At 39.1% G+C, this 19733-nt stretch overlaps 2 protein-coding genes across 6 annotated transcripts in view; one reads left to right on the forward strand and one right to left on the reverse strand.

Moving 5' to 3' along the window:
• Positions 1-8765, forward strand: part of si:dkey-183c6.8 (protein O-GlcNAcase) — a 32777-nt gene extending 24012 nt beyond the window's left edge. For 3 of the 5 annotated variants that reach the window (XM_034015555.3, XM_034015556.3, XM_034015559.3), the window contains 2 exons: positions 4204-4369; positions 8295-8765. In XM_034015555.3, coding sequence (XP_033871446.3) covers positions 4204-4369; positions 8295-8431 — 303 coding nt within the window. In that variant the 3' untranslated portion in view covers positions 8432-8765. The other 2 variants (XM_059003411.1, XM_034015558.3) reach the window with 2 other exon arrangements.
• A 2312-nt stretch (positions 8766-11077) lies between these two features.
• On the reverse strand, positions 11078-18307 carry LOC117408932 (N-acetyllactosaminide beta-1,3-N-acetylglucosaminyltransferase 4-like). Its single transcript, XM_034014404.3, has 2 exons — positions 17945-18307; positions 11078-12674 (listed from the first exon to the last, which is right to left on the reverse strand). Exons 1-2 carry the CDS (start codon positions 17946-17948, stop codon positions 11719-11721), a joined length of 960 nt encoding a protein of 319 aa, XP_033870295.1. The 5' UTR covers positions 17949-18307; the 3' UTR covers positions 11078-11718.
• Between the last annotated feature and the right edge of the window lie 1426 nt (positions 18308-19733).

Consider the following 19733-nt stretch of genomic DNA (forward strand, 5'->3'; position numbering starts at 1 on the left):
GACGTCGGCGACAGTTGCTAAGTGATGTAATTGCTTGCGCTCAGTCTCGAGACGTCGGCGACAGTTGCTAAGTGATGTAATTGCTCGCGCTCAGTCTCGAGAGTTGCTAAGTGATGTAATTGCTCGCGCTCAGTCTCGAGACGTCGGCGACAGTTGCTAAGTGATGTAATTGCTCGCGCTCAGTCTCGACAGTTGCTAAGTGATGTAATTGCTCGCGCTCAGTCTCGAGACGTCGGCGACATTCATTTGTTTTTGATTGATAGTTCATGGTTGTCCAGTGATTTTAGATTGACAACACAGAGTTACATTGCATTCTATTTCTATAATGGTAGAATGTTAATGACTCCATGATGAGTCAAAGGGAAATGTCTTGTTTGCCACAGCAGGTGGAAAACGGAAGAAGTGAGACAGTGAGACAGCAAAGAGGGATTGACTTGCGGAAGAAACTATTAATATTGCTTAAGGGAAGGTAACATTATTTATACATGTATGCTCTAAAGAAAAAGTTAACAGATTTGAAAACGAGATTTAGGCTTCTGTGGGGCTGTGATGTGCATTTTCGGGTTTCAACTTGACCCTATTTTGATTTTAGATTCTTGTAATTTCGTTAAATTCTGGTTTTCTTTAGCCCATCCTTTGCTTGATCGGGGTGAATACGGCATTATTTAAATTATCATTTAAACACCAAAAAAAAGAAAACTGCAGGAGTGGGTTGAGCCAGCGCTGTAGAAAGCTGCGCTGTGTTTGAGGAGGTGTAGTGTTGCAAGGATGGTTCTGCTGCTGCCTCCTCATTTTTCCCACACCAGTGTTTACTCTAAACACTTCTTTGAAGGCCCAGGTGTTCCTCAGCGTGACCTGGGGAGTGTAGTGCTCCATTTGCTTTGATTGTACATGCTGTTTCTTATTTTCACTGGTGAAGACATGAGCCAGAATGTTTGTTTGATATTGCTAGAACTGTAGACTGCACTGCTAGTCTGCCATGTCGAGTGGAGCTGTTTCTGTACATCCAGTGACCTAATCCAAGATGCCTCCTTTTGTGTATTAGTTGTCTTTTAAAGTGTTTGCAGCTCACAAAATAATTTCATAAATCTTAGCTGCCGAGTACTTTCATTCGCTATATACTGTACAGTAGGTCTCAAATGTACAGTTTTGAAAGAAAAACATGGCACTGTAAAGTCTCTGCAAGCCCTGCTTTCAGGTAGTGTTCTGTATGCTGCTTCCCCTATTTACTTTTAGCCAACAGCATGCTTTGGCCCTGAAGACATCATTCAGGTGGGGAGCGCGGACTGTCAGTAAGGGGGGCATGACTGTGACTAAAGGGGCAGTTTTATAAAAAATATAAAACCTATTTTTTTTTAAGGATAGAACATTTTAAATAAATACATAAATGACAATTTGTCAGGATGTGCGTGGTGAAATGCAGAAAGGGAATGTCCACACCAAGGTCAAACAAAAACCGTGCTTTTATTATTTTAAAAAGCTGTCGGTCAAAATAATAGTCACCCCTTCTCCAAGAATGGTATCAGGGGGAAAAGAAAAAGACAACAGTCTCAAAACAAAAATACAATGACGCCCCTGTCTGAGAGCAATGCCTTCCTCATTTGCTTATGTTCTTAAATAGAGACATAGTTTAACAAACCATCCAGTAGAAACATCTATAATTCTAAAGACACAGGACAGCTTACCCTGTCTATTAGAAACAGCTAATTGTAAAGATTAAATAAATCCCAATCTAGTTCTAGAAAACAGGACTTGTGCAGTGTTGTAGTGGTATGCTTTAGTGGGTAAAACGAGCTGACGTGTTCCTGTGTGGTGTTTAGTTACTTTGTGTTCTTGTGCACCTGCAGGTGGAGCTGTGTTATGTGTGTGCAGATTCAGTTTAGCACATCAATGCAAAAAAATATATATATATTTATATAAAGAACAATAAAATGCCAATTGAATTAATTTCAAAATCATTGTCGTGCATGAGTGCAACATATTGAAAGAGGAATGTACGATGAGATCATGAAAAATAAAATAATTCAACCTCTTCTTATACTTGATATACACCTTCTCATGTGACTACCTGATAATTAATTAATTGTCCAGTAAAATATAGATGCAATGCAAAGCTGAGTTAAAATGTGATGCAGAAAATAATAATAAAAGTCCTTGGATGGATGCTGAGAAGAGAAGAGGTGGGCAGTAACAACGTAAGTTTCTTTTGTATGATTTTAAACAACAGGCAGCTCCAAATGCAGTTTAACTGTCCTATGAACTTTGTATAATGTTTGCAGTCACTCTGAGTGAGTATCTAAGTGCTGTTTATCAAACAATGGGCTTCATTGACATTTTCATACAGCCAGAGTAAGGTGCTTCAAGCTGTGTTGAAATTGTCAGTGTAACGGTGTGAGGCTGAGCGCAAACCGGCGACCCCGCACATCGTAAACAAGCATCGGAACCACAATGCAAAAGAGCCAGCCTTGTGTGCATTCATGGTTTTCGACCCTTTTCATCTCATCTGACTGACGGGACAGAATTCGTAACAGCAGTGTATCACACAGCACTGCCAGGTACACTCCTGCCCCTTTAGCCTCACCTCAGCTCTCTTTAGCCTAGTATAGTATAGTACTCTGCATATCTTTGAAGAACAGGTGGATATCTAGTGGGGTCAAACAAAGAAGGGGTCCACAAACCAGAAGGGTTTAAGGCAGTGTGCTTTTGAGAATAACACAAAAGATGCAACAATGTGAAGCATTGACAGTAAGTAAGTTGAGTGTAAATCTAAAACAAAGCTGCGCTGTGCTTGAGGCGGCGTGGCATTGCGAGGATGGTTCTGCTGCTGCCACCAGTGTTTACTGTAAACACTTCTATGAAGGCCCAGGTGTTCCTCAGCTGCTGCAGCGTGGCCTGGGGGAGTTTAGTGCTCCATTTGCTTTTCCTGTACATCCTGTTTCTTATTTTCACTGGTGAAGCCAGAGTGTTTGTTTGATATTGCTAGAACTGTAGACTGCACTGCTAGTCTGCCATGTCGAGTGGAGCTGTTTCTGTACATCCAGTGACCTAATCCAAGATGCCTCCTTTTGTGTATTAGTTGTCTTTTAAAGTGTTTGCAGCTCACAAAATAATTTCATAAATCTTAGCTGCCGAGTACTTTCATTCGCTATATACTGTACAGTAGGTCTCAAATGTACAGTTTTGAAAGAAAAACATGGCACTGTAAAGTCTCTGCAAGCCCTGCTTTCAGGTAGTGTCCTGTATGCTGCTTCCCCTATTTACTTTTAGCCAACAGCATGCTTTAGCCCTGAAGACATCATTCAGGCGGGGAGCGCGGAGAGTCAGGAAGGGGGGCGTGACTGTGACTAAAGAGGCAGTTCTGCAAAAAAAAGAAAACAATTTTTTTTTTTAAGGATAGAACATTTTAAATAAACATATAAATGACAGCTACCGGTAATTAGTCCAAGTTCTTACCTTTCAAATGAGCCGGTGGCACGGGAGAACAGATCCCCGCACATGAATAGGGGGCAGGGCGGAGCCCTGCTGTAAAACGTATGCAGTGCACATTTCACCCGAGTACCTGTGTGTGTTGTCTGTCAGTATCTGTTCTGGGAACGTCAGCAACAACATCACCACTCAGCCGCCCTGTCACAGAGCCGTTGACGATCACTCTAGGACTTGTACAACTGGAGAAATTATGTTTGAAGTGGCGAGTGTGTCAGTGAAACTGCAGTGAACAGAAACGAAATGACGACTACCAAGTATGGGGCGACAAGTGTAAAAAAAAAAAAAAAAAAGATGTGTATGTTGATTTTGTGATACGCTTATGTATTTAGCTAGATCTGGACATTTTGAGGTTACATGCTTAAAAAAGGGGGGCAGCATATAAAAAGCATATAAAAAGCACACCACTGACCTAGGGGAAGTGTAACAGATTTCCTGAGAGTAAGGCATGGAAACTTGAGAACTTCCCTTAACCTAAAAGTACAAGAATTAAATTTGCAATGTGCATTTAAAACCATGTTGCTAATAGTAAGTGCAAAACATAAGATGTATGGATATATTTATTTTTGTTAGCTACAGTCACTTCAAATATATATGTATGAATGGATTGAATGGAGCAGGTGCTGCAGATGAATGGAGTGTGTCTGGACCCCGTTCTCCCTGTGTTTCATCCTCTTGTTGATGAATCTCTTTTGCCGAACTCTCTGGTTCTCTTTGCAGGAAGCAGCTCTGTTTTTCCATTCTGAGAGGCCCAGCTACCCAGACTCGCTTCTCTACCACTTTCCTTCCATGGTCCAGCTGGACGTACTCCCCCCTGACTTGCTGCTGGACACCAGCGTGACCCGCAGCCTCGCCACCTGCCTGCTCTCGGCTCTCAAAGCCAATGGTAAGGCAGGCAGAGAGCAAAGGATCAAGTACACACTGTTTGGTTCTGCGTGAATTAAAGGGGGCTTGTTTGTCGTCTTTAACAGCTTAAAACGACCAAGTTAACCATATGGTCAATACAGAGGACACTAGTGCTGCACAAACCGATTATTCTGATCGAGCTCTCCACAGAAATCAGGTGCCGACAACCAGGCCTGGGTCATTGGGCTAATTTATCATTCCAAGTGAAAGGAGTGAAGAAACAGCTGCATGGATTTGTGATGATTGCTGATATTATTCGAGAACAACAATCCACACAAACCTAAGCAACTGTTTCTTCAGTTATTTCACTTGGAGTGGTAAATTAGTGCAATCAACACTAATGACGCTCACCTGTGGAGAGCGTGATCTGAATAATCGAGTTATCAGTTTGTGTAGCTCTAGAGGACACGCAGTTGAAAATGAAGTGGACTTACGATAGAGGGTAGGAGACACTTCTTCACACAGAGTGGTGAGTGTATGGAATGGGTTACCTTGTCATGATGTTGATGCTGAATCATTGGAATCCTTTTGTAAGGTTTAAAAATTAAGATAAACATGTTAACTGCTTTGTTACGCTGTAAGGATGAGACCAAACCATGTTTCAAATATGAACAAAGTTTTCCGTTTTATTCATCCCCAATACTCACATTTACATGCTATATTGACCGTTATAGTTTAGATACAATACGTGCCACTAATATTAACAGAGATAGGCAATTGATTAGATTACCTCAACCCCTGGGGAGACATCCTCAGATGATCCTGATGATCTGGTGGTATGTGAACTTCTCTGTCTGTGTATGCGTCTATGCCTGGTATTTTACGGTTCAAGTGTAAAATCAGTACATCTATAGATTAAGCGGTAAATGTGTAGATTTACCAGCTCAGCGTTAAATCTGTAAAATAACCGGTATATGTGTAGATTTACCAGGTCAGCGGTTAATGTATAAAATAACTAAGGAGATGGTAGTTATAATGCTACAGCATTTGAGGTGAATTCGGAAATAAAGTAATGTCAGGGAGCTTAATGACAAAAAAAATTCGCGAGCAAGAAATGTTTGCTATTTTCACTTTTATCAAAAATCTGCAAAATTAATGTGCCGTGAAATATATTATTCATACATGTGCCGTACATAAAAAGAAAAAGAAGCGCAAACATTTTTTGCAGCAAAAATGGTCCTTGAAGGCCATTAGCGAAATTAAGTTGCCGCAAAAAAATCCTGTTTTACAGTATCTAAAAATCCTGTTTTACAGTAGCTATAGGTCAGGACCCACTGTCAGGACAAAGCACTCCTGTATATTAAGATCTGTCTGTTTATAGGTCTGCCTGTTTTACAGTAGTATTATTCAGTTGAACTAATTTAGAAAAAAGCATAACCTAAGTGCACGCAGGTTTTGCATTTCAGTGAGAATCATAGTGTGTGCTACGTCATTTTGCTGGCAAAACATTTTGTATTGTGAATTGTTGTTGCCAGATGGTGATTGTGGATGTAAGTAAAAGAGATTATTTACTACCATCTCCTTAGTTATTTTATACTTTGACCGCAGAGCTGGTAAATCTACACATATACCAGTTAATCTATAGATTTGCCGATTTTACACATGAACCATAACATTTATACTCTAGTAGGCTCAGAGCATACGTGACAGTTTGTTCCTGTATCTTAGTTATTCAGCTGTTAATCCATTCAAGTGCAATCAACCAGAAACTACTCTCTTTTTATAAAGATCTGAGATCAGTTGGCTACTAGAAACTGGACGAGCACTCATGGGCCTACTCTCATTGGTACTTTTTCTTTTGTTGTTCATCTGAGCTGCAGTTTTTATGTTGAAGTACCACAAAACCATCAACAACAATTTCCCTGAAATGTACCCAGCAGTCCAGATAAACTGCGTACTGGATGTTTTTACTCATTAAAAAATCCGAAATATGTATAAAGGTCAAATTCAATGCGTAAAAATACGCATTGCAATTTTGATGCACAGCTTGTCTACTTTGCCAAAAACTTCCACTAACAACTACATCTCCCAGAATACAATGTCTTCAGTTACTAGGAAACTGTACACAAGAAAAACCAACACAACAAACATTATCCAATCTTTGGCTAGCCCTGTTGTCTTGGCAGCCAGTCACAGTAAGAATAAGAAATTCACCAGCAAGCTACACAGGTTGAAGTGTAAACACCCCAGTCCAGTTACAAATCCAATGGGACCATCGTCAGAGGCAACCACTAAAAAAAGGTGCCTATAATATTAAACAAACTGTTTTATAACGTATTAATGCATTTCCTTATTTTATTTATCTGTGTGGCTTTATATTGAAGTTTTAACATGTTCACGAGTTTAAGAATTTAATGTTAAAATAAGTAACTAACAAAATGCGCTGAGCCGATAAAGAACCTTGTAGAACACACGCGTGGTTGTACAGTAGTTCAAGATAACATTGCAGTTAAATTGGAAGGCTCTCTTTTAATGCCTACCCCATTACCATTAAAGATTGTACAGTACGTTTTGAGATTACTCATGTGTGACAGGGATGGATGTAGTGGTGACGTCAGGCCAGAATACTGCAGGGCAAAAGACGCGACGTACACCGTTTATTTAAACAAAAATAAAATAGATCTTTAAACACAACACACTGCTCACAGAGCAAAACAAAGTTTTAAACAAATCACAAACACTAATACAACAAAACCCAGGTCAGGCTGGGCAATCGCCTTCACTGATCCTATGGTCTTATTTACTTTCAGTTTGGTTTCTCCATTTCCCTCTCTCTCGTTCACTCCTCCGAACACCCACCCAGATTGCAGAGAGCTGCAGGCTTTTATGCAGGTGACCATCTCCTGATTAACAACAAATTAATCACTTAATCAATTTGGGAGATGGCCACCTTCTACACAAAGTTTTTAAATACTCTTGGCAGAGGACGAGCTGCCGACCTCGCCTCTGCCAGAACACAAAATAAAAATAACCAAACAAACACATAGCTACGCCGTCATTTAAAAATACAAATAAATAATGCAACAAAACAATAAATTGCCCAGGAGCAGAGGGGTACCCCGTTCTAAAAATAAACAGATACATTTATGGCAGGGCTTTGCCCCGCCCCCTTCTCATGTGCAGGGCTCCTCGTCCTGTCGCATCGTCACTTCAAGGTAATGTTACATTTTACCCCCTGAAAATAGATTTTACACTCTATCAAAATTAGAGGATAAGTTACTCCCAGATACAAAACCTTTTCTGGAGTGCTGAATGTACCCACTGCCGTGTAATATGTAGTTTCCTGTGAAAATTCATATTTCTGAAAGAATAGTGTACATAAACATTTTTTTTATCACTTATAAAAATAAATATAGTTTGCCTTATTGACGCACTTGTTACACTGCATTTAGAAACCGTGCAGCCAGCTACATTTGATACAATTTAGCATTTACTGTTTTTCAGGTAAGCATTTAAATATTTAGGAACATATGTTGTATAATAACTAGAGCATTATCAGTTTTGAATGTGACATTGCAATTTCTTTCTGCTCTTAATCGTGAAATGTCTTGAAATGCCTATTTTTAGACTGTGAAATGCCATGAAATAAGCCATTTTTTACTGTGAAATAAATACAACCCTAGTCATACTATTACTGTATAGAGCCTTTTTATATCAATAATATGGAACTAGCGCCATTCACAGATGAGTACGGTCCAGTATGTGCACAATGAGCACACGCACATTCCTCTGAATGGGACCATAATAAGATCCTACACACTTTACCAACTTGGGGTGGAGTCCACATCATCCAGTGATATAAGTAGGTGGAGAATCAAAACCCATTTCGACATTGAAAGACTCGAAAGGTTTGTGTCCGAAGTTTCTGTTAGTATTTCTGAAGTCGATACTGTGCCCCCATGCAGGTTCCCAGGGTGTGTTCTGCGAGGTTCTACCCACGGACCGGACGCGCCTCGAGTTCTTAACCAAGCTCGGCTTCTTGGAGATCTTCGGCAGCGACGCACTCACGCGGGAGGACATGGTGCTGGGCAGGCTGCTCTAGCACCCCTCTCTGGGGCAGGACAGGCAGCGCAGGCACACAGACCCGCTTAATACTGCACTGTACGCAGTACGGTCAGGGTTACTGTTTGGATTGTCTGTAACCCTGCTTGTTTGGTATACGTTGAACTGACTGGTTTCTGCAGAACTGTACTTTTTAATTTATTTATTTTTTTATCTGAAGAGCCAATAATGTAAACCTGCACATTGAAAGAGACACACAGATACAGTAGACACACACACATACATACACACGTGCTGGAGACAAACACTCAGACACAAGGCATACACAAACACAATCGAGAGACAGACACACAAGACGGATACATACACTACCTTCACCCCATAGACACACAGCACGCATTACACAAATACAGAACAGACTGTCTGGATACTCTTCTGGCAAGAACGTTTAAGGTTTGTTTTGTTGCTTCTTTGGGAGGCTGGATTGTGTTAGCTACAAACACAAAGAGTCTGCATGTCAGCGAGACCTCTGCCAACAGAGAGCTAATCAACCCAAAACCAAACCTGGAGAACAGCCATTTCAGGTTTACAGTATGTACGTGTTGTCTCTAACACTGGGAGAATGTACAGTGGCTTTACGTTTTATTTATTTTCTTTGACAGGTGAGTCTTTTTGTTTATCGCTCTGATTGTTTCCTATGTGCCTCTAGTCTGATCAGTCTATGTTTTGAACACTGCTTGAAATGCATTCAGAGGCCAAGATGTTCATGTTTGACAAAAGCATCAAACCAAAATTGTATATCATTTAAAAAAAACTAATAAAATGTTGACTCTTGTGCACCAGGTTTTATGTGTAATATGTTAACAGATGGCTTAAATAAATAAGACACTGGGTTCAGGGTTTCATTTACTTCTGAAACATTCCTCAACTGAAATACTGTCTTGCAGAAGAAGAAATCCAAAGTTACAAACACATCAGGAATACCGGCTGGTCATTAGGCTGATATGTCTGTAACTCTAAAACTTGTATTTTAATTGTAGTATTAATAATTTCTCTACATATTTAACATGAGGAATGTTATTGAGAAAACAACGAATAAGCCAGGAGAGCTGTGTTTAACTGGTAGGATTAAAACAGCCACAGATTGTCACGTCTGTTTCTGGTTTTAACTGCCGTGTTTGGATGAGTGTTCAGTTTGTAACTTTGTGAGGCTATGGCTGAGTTATTGCAGGATTGGGTACGAGGTTTATGCCAGTGATCTATAAGAGCTGAGGATCCAACTTCCTAACACCAGTTAGCTCTCAATTACTCCCAGGCGTCATTTATTTACAACCATGAATATGTTGTAGAAGTGTCCACAATGGAGCTGTTATAGGGCTGCAGTAGTAGACTGTAAAGGTTTAAACACACAACCAGTAGGAGAAAATAAAAACCCTAAACTGCAGACATACCATTTTACTAAACATTTAACCCTTTGTTGATTTTTCTATCTCTTTTTTTTAAAGAGTTTGATCGTTTGATAGTATTTTGATGCATTGTGAACCACTGTAATTGAATACAGTCAGCACTCACATATCCGACCCTATAAAAAATTGACTTGAGTGCGATGCATCTGATTATTTCATTTTGCGCCGTTCCAGCCCTTGTCCTTTTTTTCAGGGAACACAAAAAAGATAAAATGTCAAAAATACACAGGTGAAAGGACTGTGTTTTAAAATAAGTACCTCCTTTCCAGTGTGACGGAGAGCGACAGCTCCATACGTTCTGCCCAGATTGGGTCCTGGCGTACTATGTTAAGACAAAGTTGGAGGCAGTCCGAACAATTTTTTTGTCTTATGGGGCGAAGTCCCATGGTCAAGCCCTGTCTAAGCAGCGACTGTCCAAGTGGACAGAAGACACGGTCAGGACTGCCTATGAGCTGGCAAACTTGCCCCCTCCAGAAAAGCTAACTGCCCCATTACACCAGGGTTTTATTCCAAGGTGCATCTGTCAAGGACATTTGCTATGTATCCAGTGTGGACTACTCCCCATACCTTCACTAGGTTCTACAGACTTAATGTAGTGGATCCTCAAAACCCTAGTTTTGGAGCTAGTGTTAAGGGCAGCTTCTTAGTCAACCCTTACAGTTTTTTCACTCTAGCTACTTGTTACTGGGGTTCCTAATGGTAACACACAGCGCAGCCTTTGGCTTAGCCTTGTAGCATTCCAGTCGTTCTGCAATATTGCCCTTGCAACGGCTTTGGTATACTCACCCTTTCGGTAATGGTTACATTTCGTACTTGAAAGGGAACGTTAGGTTATTATCATAACCCTGGTTCCCTGAAATAAAAATGCAACCGTTAACCTTCAAGGTTTTATAAGGGAACAACCATCATGTATTCCTATTTTGAGTAAACTGTAGGATACATAAAAGTTACTAGTTAGTTGTAATTACTTTGATTAACTTAGTCAGGTATTACTTTTTTTTTTTTTTTTTTAAATCAGAAATGTGTGCTTAGTATCTGATTTACTTTTTTTCTACCTTGCTAGCATTTAAACTAAGATTCTGGCCAGTAAAACTAATTGTAAAACTGTGTTTGTACTGTTTATATTATAATACATGGTGAATGATAATGTTCCTATAAACGTCAGAGTTTTACAGTCTTATTATACATGGTGTGAAAAAACCCACACATTATAACAAATGTAATTTTCATTTCTTTCCTGTTTAATATTCTGTGTTCTGTACAATTAATTATTGTAGTGTCTGACCTATGCAAAAAAAAAATTAAATAAATAAAAAAAATACTTCATATATACACACACACACACATTGACTCCTCTCACATACAGAATTGCTGCCTTCAGTCCCCCAATAAACTGGACAGAAACAGACCAGCTCCAGCAATGCCAGGCTGGCTTTTGGGGTGAGAAATTACACATACCTTCTGTATAATTCTACAGTTCATCTACACAGTGCTATAAAATAATCTGGAAAATTAAATGATTAATGTTTCAACTATAAGATCTTCACAGTGCTTTCAGGTTTCTAAAACATTTTCAAACAGTAATGTTATTCAGTGAATATTCATGCAAATGCAAGAAAAACATTAAATAAAAAAAGGACAATCCTGATCAATGGCTCTTCAATAAGCATTTAAAAGTAATCAAAAAAAAAAAAAAACCGGTAATAAAACCCATTACATTAAAACTCCACAGGGAAAAAAAAAAAAGAAAACCACTTTGGCTTTTTCCACTCAGGAGCAATCTAACAGTCCCTTTAGGACAAAGGCCAGCCCTTCAGATCTGCTGTAGCACGCTGAGGAGAAACAGTCCTTGTAAATTCTCCTAACCAGGGCAGCTTTGCCCCTGGTGCTTCACAAGGCTCCACATGAGGTAGAGCTCATTGGGCTGCACCTTGTGGACCACCATGAGCTTCCTGTACTCACAGGGCTCGAAGGGTAGGTCCTCATATGTAATGAAGCCAGGGTGATCCTGGGCTGAGATATTGACTGCTTGGGCACACATCCCCACATATACATCATCAATGGGGAACAGGTGAACCCAGGCAGAGGCTTTGCTCAGGAGCAGGATAGACTCCCTGGAGAGAAGGTACCCTCCGCCCCCGATGTAGGGCGGGTAGGACTTGCCAGAGTACATAGACATGGGGATGTAATACTTGTTCCACCAGATCCTCACCGGGTACCAGTTTACAAAGGCCTTCCCCATGTAGAGCTTCGGGTTGGAGTTGCCCTTGAGGTATCTGATGACATTGTCAATGTTGACAAAGACATCATCATCACCCTTCCAGATGTACTGCACCACGGAAGCACAGTCCTCTCCAAACCAGCGCCAGAACAGGTACTCCTTGAGCGTGACATTGAAGAAAGACTCCCTGAAGCCCCACTGCAGGATGTCTCTGTGCTCCAAGCTCTCCTCTTCCAAGATGCCACCTGCCGCCTGGTTTCGGATCTGCCTCTCGGACTCGGCGAGGAGGAACACCCTCTTCACCTGCATGCCCCCCACTGTGCCCTCGCGCCCCCAGGTGCTGCGGATAGCTGCCCGTCGGTCCGCGTTCTCGGCCAGGGATTTAATGGCGATCAGGAGGAAGAGTGGCTTGCCACCAGAGCAGCTGAGGGGTCTCTTCAGGACCGGGTAGTGGCGCTGGTGCTGGTGCTGCAGGAAGGACCTGTGCAGAGCTGGGTAGGGTAAGCAGTTCAGGATCAGCAGAATGGACAAGAGGGAGAGGAGAAAGACGGACTGCTTCAGCCTGGTCTTACCATGGAGCAATTTCCTGAATATATCTGTAGAGAATAAAAAAAAACACAAGCAAGGTACATCAGAAAAAATACACACAAAACAGGTGAGCTTCATGAAAATATCATCATGGCCTACATCCGAAGCATCATTAATGACCACTAGTCTAATCAAAGTGGAGTACCAGTGTGATGGGATGAGACATGGTAGACGCCTACTGTTATGGTCTATCTATATTGTCCATACCTTTCACATTTTCAAACCATTTAGTACCATCTTGGCTGAAATGACAAGTACTCTGCCTTGTAAAAGTATCCTGGAGTAATTTTGCAGTTTTACCATGGTTATACTATGCATTTACCATAAGTTACAATGGTTTTCTATGTGTTTAAATTTGCTTTACCATACCTCTCTGGGTTTTAAAATGTTTACCAATGCTTTTACTATAGTGAACTTTTAAAAGGGCGATTTATATGAGATGGAGAGGCCAAATTTGAACACAGCATTCTTAAATTTATGAACCGCGAAAACAATGACCCCTAATTTTGGCAACTACCAAATCATTTCTGCTGGTACTCCTGCGAGAACCTAATGATAAAAGCTATGTGAACCCCTGACTATAATTTATGAGTTCACAGAAATCCAGAGTATTGATAACAGGAAATCAGTCTTTGTGAAAGCAGACATTAAGCAGACCTTTGTGGTTAGGACTTATCAATAAGTATACAGAATGCAAGTGCTGTGGGATAGTTAAGTGGAGTTGGAATTAACAGAAGAACAGAAACATGCTTTTTAGCACATCACCTCGCTTTTCAATTTCCTCAGTTGGTGCACTGGTATAACAGCGGTACCATTAATAGATGGATGTGTTCAGGTGACTGATACACAAGGAAAAAAAATGCTTTCCATTGCACAGGACATTCTTGCTATGGCCTCAAAAGGCAGAATACAACCCCCAAAACACCCGAGTCTGTCAATGACTATAAAACACAACACTGGCTCCTCCCAAATTGTAGACCTCCTCAGTGGCTTTGGACATTGTGACCCCTACAAGAAATGCCTTGAGCATGACACAGCTCTTGCAGAAATGCAGATTGAGAAGAGTTCCTGGTGTCCAAGTGCCAGAAAAAATATAGCAACAACTTTGGTCTTTGATAACAATGACTTTGGAGAAGAAACTTTGTCTGGCAAGGGAACAACCCATGTCACAAATGGCAACCTTATTCAGAGAGTGACTGGAGATCAGGATATTCCAACAAAGACATCAATCCCCAAATCTGGAAGATGATCTGCAACTTTACTCATGCCACATACATGACCTAAACAACCAGCTGTACGGTATGAGATGTAGGTTTAGCGTCATATAATAATAATAATTTATTACATTTATGAAATGCCTTTCAAAAAAAATCACAAAGCGCTGTACAAAAAAAAAAAAAAAAAAAGTACTGCAAACCAAATCATGCAAAGCATATTAAAGCTTATAAGGAATAAGTCAGGTAAAAAAAAAAAAAAAAAAACACTGTAGTCAACAACATGATTCAATTATATGAATAAACATATGTTATCTATAACCAAAATGTAAAAAACTATACTATTTCAGATATTTATTTTGTGACTGTTTTTAATGCATGTGTTAATTTTGATTGTGTATTTTTTCATAATGCATGTCTTAAATATGTCCAGTTTAATTTTTGTGCCTCATGTTATTCCTACATGCAGGGTTTTTTTTTTTTTGTTGTTTTTTTTTTTTAAAGTATTTTTTAATGTTTTCTTGTTCTCATTTTTAGGCAATGGGAGTGGATGTGCCCCTTGAAATAGATGTCTACAGTGAAACCCTTCAGTTAAGTAGACTACAGGATATTACATTTGCACTTGCAAAGTTACCTCAGTCTGGACTACCTGGATGGACTGGTTTTGAATGTCCAATATTCATTATCTCCCAGTATTAAATGCTACCCCTACTGAGTTTGCAACTGTCAAAGAAATTCTTCCAGTGATTGTATAGTATCACTGGACTTTATACTTTCACTGCAACATATACACCAATGCAAACTAAAACTGAAACATTTGTTAATGTTTTCTTTCCAGTTTCTTCTAGTTATCTGTCAATCTATGATAAGGTCTATTATTTATTGAATTATATATATATATATATATATATATATATATATATATATATATATATATATATATATATATATATATATTAAAATTGGAAGTGCCATATCCAAAAAATAAATATTACTCCATGTATTTCAAGTATAACCAACTTTAACTGAAGTTAGATTTGTATATATCATGCAGCCAATGCTAATTAGTACTCAATGAGAGAAATCTAAATTGTTAGTTTTTGGTATTTTAATTTTTGTTTTTGTTTTTTTTAAAGGTGCAACTCAAAGATGGGTCTTGTCAACACAAAAGATAACTTATTGCAAGGGAATGCTTCAAAATGGCTGGAAAGCATTCCCAAATCAAAAGGGCAGAAAGATGTACAGAACATCATGCATACCATGCAAAGCATGCTCAATCCTTTTGAAGATGACCATGAACAGTGTGGTCTACTGCACATTTCTTCAGGAGCTGTTGCTTCCACGTGTGTTGAAAGGGATCTACTTAATGCAAAGCAGCAGGGAGAAGAGGCTTTTCTCACTTTCACAAGGGATCGACTGCAGCTGTCAGCTCAGAGTATATTCGATCCAATTCCATTAATGAAGCTGAAGACTTGGAAAGACCAGTCGAAAGACAGCAAAGCCAAGGCAAAAGGGAAAGCTGTTGTAGTCAAGAGCAACATGGAATTCTTCATGGGGCTTGTTATTGTTGGAAAGCACAGAGGATATGATTTGAAAGAGATTCTGTCCCATAGCCTAGGACCTGTACCTCATGCTCTAGCCAATGCACATGACCAGACAATGACAAAAACAAGCAAGGCAGCTCTTCTCCATTTCTTGGAGTCAGAAGTGGACTTCCCCCCCCTGCTGAGACACCCAGGCTGTAAGGATCATAGATGCAATGGCAATGATACATGCCATTATCCGCATCCCTCCAACTTTTAATGGTCTAGCACGTCTTATCCTTACAAAATTAATATTTCTTGTTGGTACACACGAGTGCACAATGATTGACTTTGTAACAGATACTTATCCTAATATCAGCATAAAAAATGCTGAGCAGGCCAGACGTGCAGAAAATGGGCAACAAGTGATGAAGCTCTATGGAGGTGAACAGAAGACCCCTGTACAGTTCAATAAGTTTCTGTCATGTGGCAAAAATAAGGAGGCACTTTTTCAATTTCTTTTTGAACAGTGGTGTAAGTACACACCTGAGGTGTTTGGTTCAGTGACAGTTAGCATCACCCATGGCACTCAATGTCATTCTACTCAAGTCACAGATGGTATTGTCACAGTTACAGAACTGTCAGAATTAAAGACTGACCATGAAGAAGCTGACACATGTCTTTGGCTTCATGCAGCTCATGCTTCTGGAGCAGATGACTGTAGCTCTGTAATTGTTCAGAGTCCAGACACAGATGTAGCCTTCATTGGAATTGCCCTCTTATACAAGATCAAAGCAACTACTGTATATTCATGCACACTGGAAAGAATGAGAAACAGGGGACACTCCCCTTAACTTCTATTGCAAACGCACTAGGGCCTGCTAAGATAGACACGCTCATTGGCATGCACTGTATTACAGGCTGTGACAGTGTAAGTGCTTTCGCAGGCAAAGGAAAAAAAAGGCCTACAAAATAATACAAGAGGTCCCACCAGTTTGCCAAACAATGCAAGCTTTTGGAGAGAACTTTGAACTTGATTTGGAAAACATGTCACCCCTCAAGGAATTTGTTTGTTTGCTAGGTACAATATCTTTTGCCAGCGCTTTAAAAATGTTACTGCACTTCCCCTAAACGAGGACGCATTACTTTTACACCTGAAACGTGCAAACTATCAGGCAGCAATTTACTGCTGGAGCCTTCTAACACAAGTTAAAGCCCCACCTCCTCCTGGCTATGGCTGGAAGGTGAAAGGTGGGGTACTGATCATCCATTGGATGGAAGGAAAGCCAGCTTGTGAGGATATTTTTAGAAATAGTCCACTGTGGATGTAAAAAATCAGCATGCGATGGCAAGAGCAGGTGTTCTTGCAGGAGACAGAATCTTCCATGCACAGACCTGTGTGGTTGCACAAACAAATTTACCAACACAGAAAAAAAAAAAACAGTGGTAGAGAGTGGAAGTGACAGTGATTGCAATTATTATTCAACCCAGTTCACCACTGCAACCCCCACAGTAACTATATAGAAAATATTTTAAGTTTGCAAATTGAAAACTATTGTAAACGATCACAAACAGGGTGATTTTCAAAGCAGGTAAAATAAGAAGCGAGTCACAAAGTGATTTTTAAAGCAAGATTTCTGTAACCGAATCACTATATTTATACATTTAAAGGTTGAACAAGTTGATATGTGACTCATTATATATAAGCTCATTGAAACCTATAGGCTCAGTGACCCAAATCTGGTTTTAAAAATCACTTTGTGACCTGGTTCTTATTTTGCACCTTTTGAAAATCAGCCTGAAAAGTGTCAAAATCTAGTCGTTTGTATCTAATTAATGTGCAACTTTTGTAAAACCAAAATAGGTAAAAAATGATTTTAGGTACCTCAACAGAAAAAAAAAAACAGTAACAAAATTGTATGCACCTGATTTATTTAAAAAGTGCAATTTCTAGGCCTTTTTTGAGATTTTTTACATTTCATGTAATTTGCGTCCGAAGCAGTAAATAACTGTAGAACTTAATAATAATAATAATAAATAATAAACTACAAGAAATAAATAAATAAAAAAAACAACTAGCTCCATAGGGTATAAAGCTAAACGAATACTTTGTAAACAGCTGTTTAATATTCTTTATCAATACACTCTTTATCAATGTAAATGCTGTGTACACGGTCATTTTCTTTTTTTGTTTGTTTTACAAAACGCACATTGAATTTATTTTGAAGTAAATTAAACGGGGTTTGTGGGACACTGCTCCTCACTACCCAACATTCAGATATCAAGCTCATTAGCAGTCGTAGTATTGTTGTTGCAAACTTTCAAAAACCAGTAGACTATGAATATATAACCTGCTTCAATATTTAACAGTTGTTAAATTGGAATCATTTATCTATATAAATACTTCATACCATTCCCACCAAGACTAAATCCGGAAATACTAGCTTAACATCCTCGTTGCAGTTAACAATGTGCGCTTTAGAATGTTTGTTACGCTTAATTAATAAGACCCTCCTCTGTACACAAGCTTAACAAACTTACCCATGTAGAAGAATATTCGTAGCTGATATAGAAATATAATATATGTCCATCAACTCAATCAGTTTCCGACAAGTTTTTTACAATGGAAATAAAAATGTGAGCCAGTGTCACAATGTATCTGCTGCAAATGAGAGGTGAGCTCACAGAGTCAGCAAGACCACAGCGACCATGTCTGGTGACATTCAGACAAGCAGGGAGGGGGCGGCGCTCTGCTGCTTAATCAGGGGCAGACAGAAGAAGAACATCGTCACGTGCTTTCTGTTCCAGTTCAGGCCAACAGTGTATACTTGGAGACGGACGAGACACTATGAGGCATAACTCCGCCTCTACAGTGACGCAATTTCCAAGTCCTCACACTGATCCCACCCATGTGAAGTCGTCTTTGTTTGTTTACGGAGTCTAGTATTCTCTGTATTGTCAATGTCGTAACATGTAATATGCCCATTTTATTGATTTTTTTCAAATAATGAATACATCGACATTGCGTTCTAAATAAACCATTTAATCATCATTACATTTATAAAGGCAGTATTAATTAATACGCTTACGTTTCCATATAATATATACAAAAGCAGTAATCGTTAACTATTTGCGGTATGTAATGTATGTAAAAAAAAAAGACAATGCAAGCATTGTTGGGAATGGTCTTGATGTCAGCGTATTTTAAAAAGATTGCTTGATACTCTCTGATTAATATACTGCCCTCCGCTTCTTTGGAAACTGTTCAATTATCCGTTTGTTTCTATTGCAACAATACTGTTAGAACGGAACCCTATAAAAATGTACCCCTGGATTTTGGAACAAGGTACGATGGTATCTGTGAAAGTACAATTGTATTGTATAATATATGTATCCTACACCATCAATGTACAATTCCCTGTGTTACAATAATGCAATACAACCATAATAATAATAGTATAGCTACACTAAGAACCGTGGTACATTTTTATAGGGGTATAGCTTCACACAATCTACATTTACTTAATCGTATTAAAGTAAGAATGATGTGTGTCATTCTCCTCTTATTTACAATGTAAAATTGACATGCTTACATCTGTATAGGTTAGCCTAGGTATACACAATAAAACATAGGAAGCTGAAGTTCAGGTCGTCACTCATATTATTTGCATCCCAGTTTTTGTTCTGTCCTTTAAGCTCATATGCCAATTGATTTATCAAAGTTGAATGATTGTCCCTTTGTTTAAGTCCCTTTGGTCATATCATGTTGACCTGCTTTTTGTCTGTGAGTATCCCACAAGGATCATCCCTTCTACAAGTGCATGTAACCTGGCCCAACATGGATTTGTGTGTCACATATGCCAATGGAGTTTGTATGTCATAGCTAAATATCCCTGTGCCATGTATTTACATATCATAAATGAAATACAAACTGAAATTAGAATTTCAATGTAGATTTAAAATAAAAATACAGGCCTGCGTAAACCATTGTGCAATCAGTTTTTAATATATATATATATACAGTACTGTGCAAAAGTTTTAGGCAGGTGTGAAAAAATGCTGTAAAGTAAGAATGCTTTCAAAAATAGACATGTTAATAGTTTGTATTTATCAATTAACAAAATGCAAAGTGAGTGAACAGAAGAAAAATCTACATCAAATCAATATTTGGTGTGACCACCCTTTGCCTTCAAAACAGCATCAATTCTTCATATCACTAAATATATTAAACAACCTTCAACAATGTGACATGTAAAAACCATTAAATAACAAACCATCACACTGCACTGCACCCTTTAGATGGACATCCAAGTGCTTTTTTAAATGGTGG

The sequence above is a fragment of the Acipenser ruthenus genome, chromosome 2 (genome assembly GCF_902713425.1).
Source record: "Acipenser ruthenus chromosome 2, fAciRut3.2 maternal haplotype, whole genome shotgun sequence".
Taxonomy (NCBI): domain Eukaryota; kingdom Metazoa; phylum Chordata; class Actinopteri; order Acipenseriformes; family Acipenseridae; genus Acipenser; species Acipenser ruthenus.